The sequence below is a fragment of the Cervus elaphus genome, chromosome 8 (assembly GCF_910594005.1).
Source record: "Cervus elaphus chromosome 8, mCerEla1.1, whole genome shotgun sequence".
Classification (NCBI taxonomy): Eukaryota; Metazoa; Chordata; class Mammalia; order Artiodactyla; family Cervidae; genus Cervus; species Cervus elaphus.
The window spans coordinates 16,198,764-16,199,819 of NC_057822.1; the positions used below are offsets into that span (position 1 = coordinate 16,198,764).

The 1,056-nt window shown below is 62.6% G+C and overlaps 1 protein-coding gene across 1 annotated transcript; it reads right to left on the bottom strand.

Annotated features, from left to right (window-relative positions):
* On the bottom strand, positions 1-1,056 carry TEX44 (testis expressed 44). The gene has a single exon (XM_043908878.1). It carries the CDS (start codon positions 1,054-1,056, stop codon positions 1-3), a length of 1,056 nt encoding a protein of 351 aa, XP_043764813.1.

The following is a 1,056-nucleotide window of genomic DNA, read 5'->3' on the forward strand; positions in this document are numbered from 1 at the left end:
CTAGTGTGGGGTGAGATGGCTGGTCAGGTAGCGCATGGCCGAACGGATGCCCTCGACGGTCCTCTGCTCCACCGATTCCAGCACGTGGGTGACGGAGCGTAGGGCTGATCTGGTCCTCACCACCAGCCTGGAGGACAGGGCAGAGCTGGCTCTCCCCAGGATGCTGGAGACAGAGCGCAGGCTGGGCCCCGGGCTGTGCAACAGGTCTGACATGGAGCCACGGCCGGTGGCCAGGAAGCCCGTGGCCAGGCCCATGGTGGCATCGGACCACACCAGGATGTCTGCCAGGGAGCTGATGGACCCCTCGCCCCCGCCCAGCAAGCTGGTCATGGAGCGCATGTAGCTGTTCTCCTCGCCAGCCGTGGAGTCCAGGGGACCCATCTGTGGGGCTGGTGCTCCAGGGCCCGGCGAGGCAGGGGCTGATGGCGAGGAGTCAGGGTCAGGGTTCAAGGCTTCGGGACCCTCCGGCTTCTCTTCAACAGCTTCAGGGGTGTCAGCAGTCCCAGGGTCAAGCTGGTCCTTGGGGTTGGCGGTGCTCACGACCGGCTGAGCCTCCACGTTCTGGGGGGACTGTACCTCGGCACTTGGGGTGGCTGTTGCTGGCTCCTGCTCTCTGTCTGGGGTGGCCACTGCTTGTGGCGTCGCTTCCTTAACCAGGGAGATAACTTGGAAAATCTGAGGATTCTGAGTCCCGCTGGAATCTTGCACCAGCACTTTCTGCACTAGGTTCTGGAAGTCCAGGGAATTTTTCAGGATATCTGGGGCCGGATCAGCAGGCAGGGCTGTGGCCTCTCTGGGCTCCTGGGCGTCCCCCTCGGCAACTTCATGCTTATCTGCGTCCCCAGACTCTGACGTGGCCCCCGAGGTGGCTGGCTCAATGGAGGCATGATCTACATCCTGCCGTTCAGCTGACGTTATAGCGTTAAGAGATGCTGGGTCATCTGCAAGGAGGGGGACCTCACTTTGGGACCCCACTGCTGGGATGTCTGTAGACCTGCTGTCACCATGTAGAGGGTTGTTGGTGGCTCCGGCCTCTCCCAAGGGCACGGTGGTCAT

Coding starts and splice junctions, on each gene's coding strand:
- TEX44 (XM_043908878.1), bottom strand. CDS start 1,056: ATGACCACCGTGCCCTTGGGAGAGGCCGGAGCCACCAACAACCCTCTA.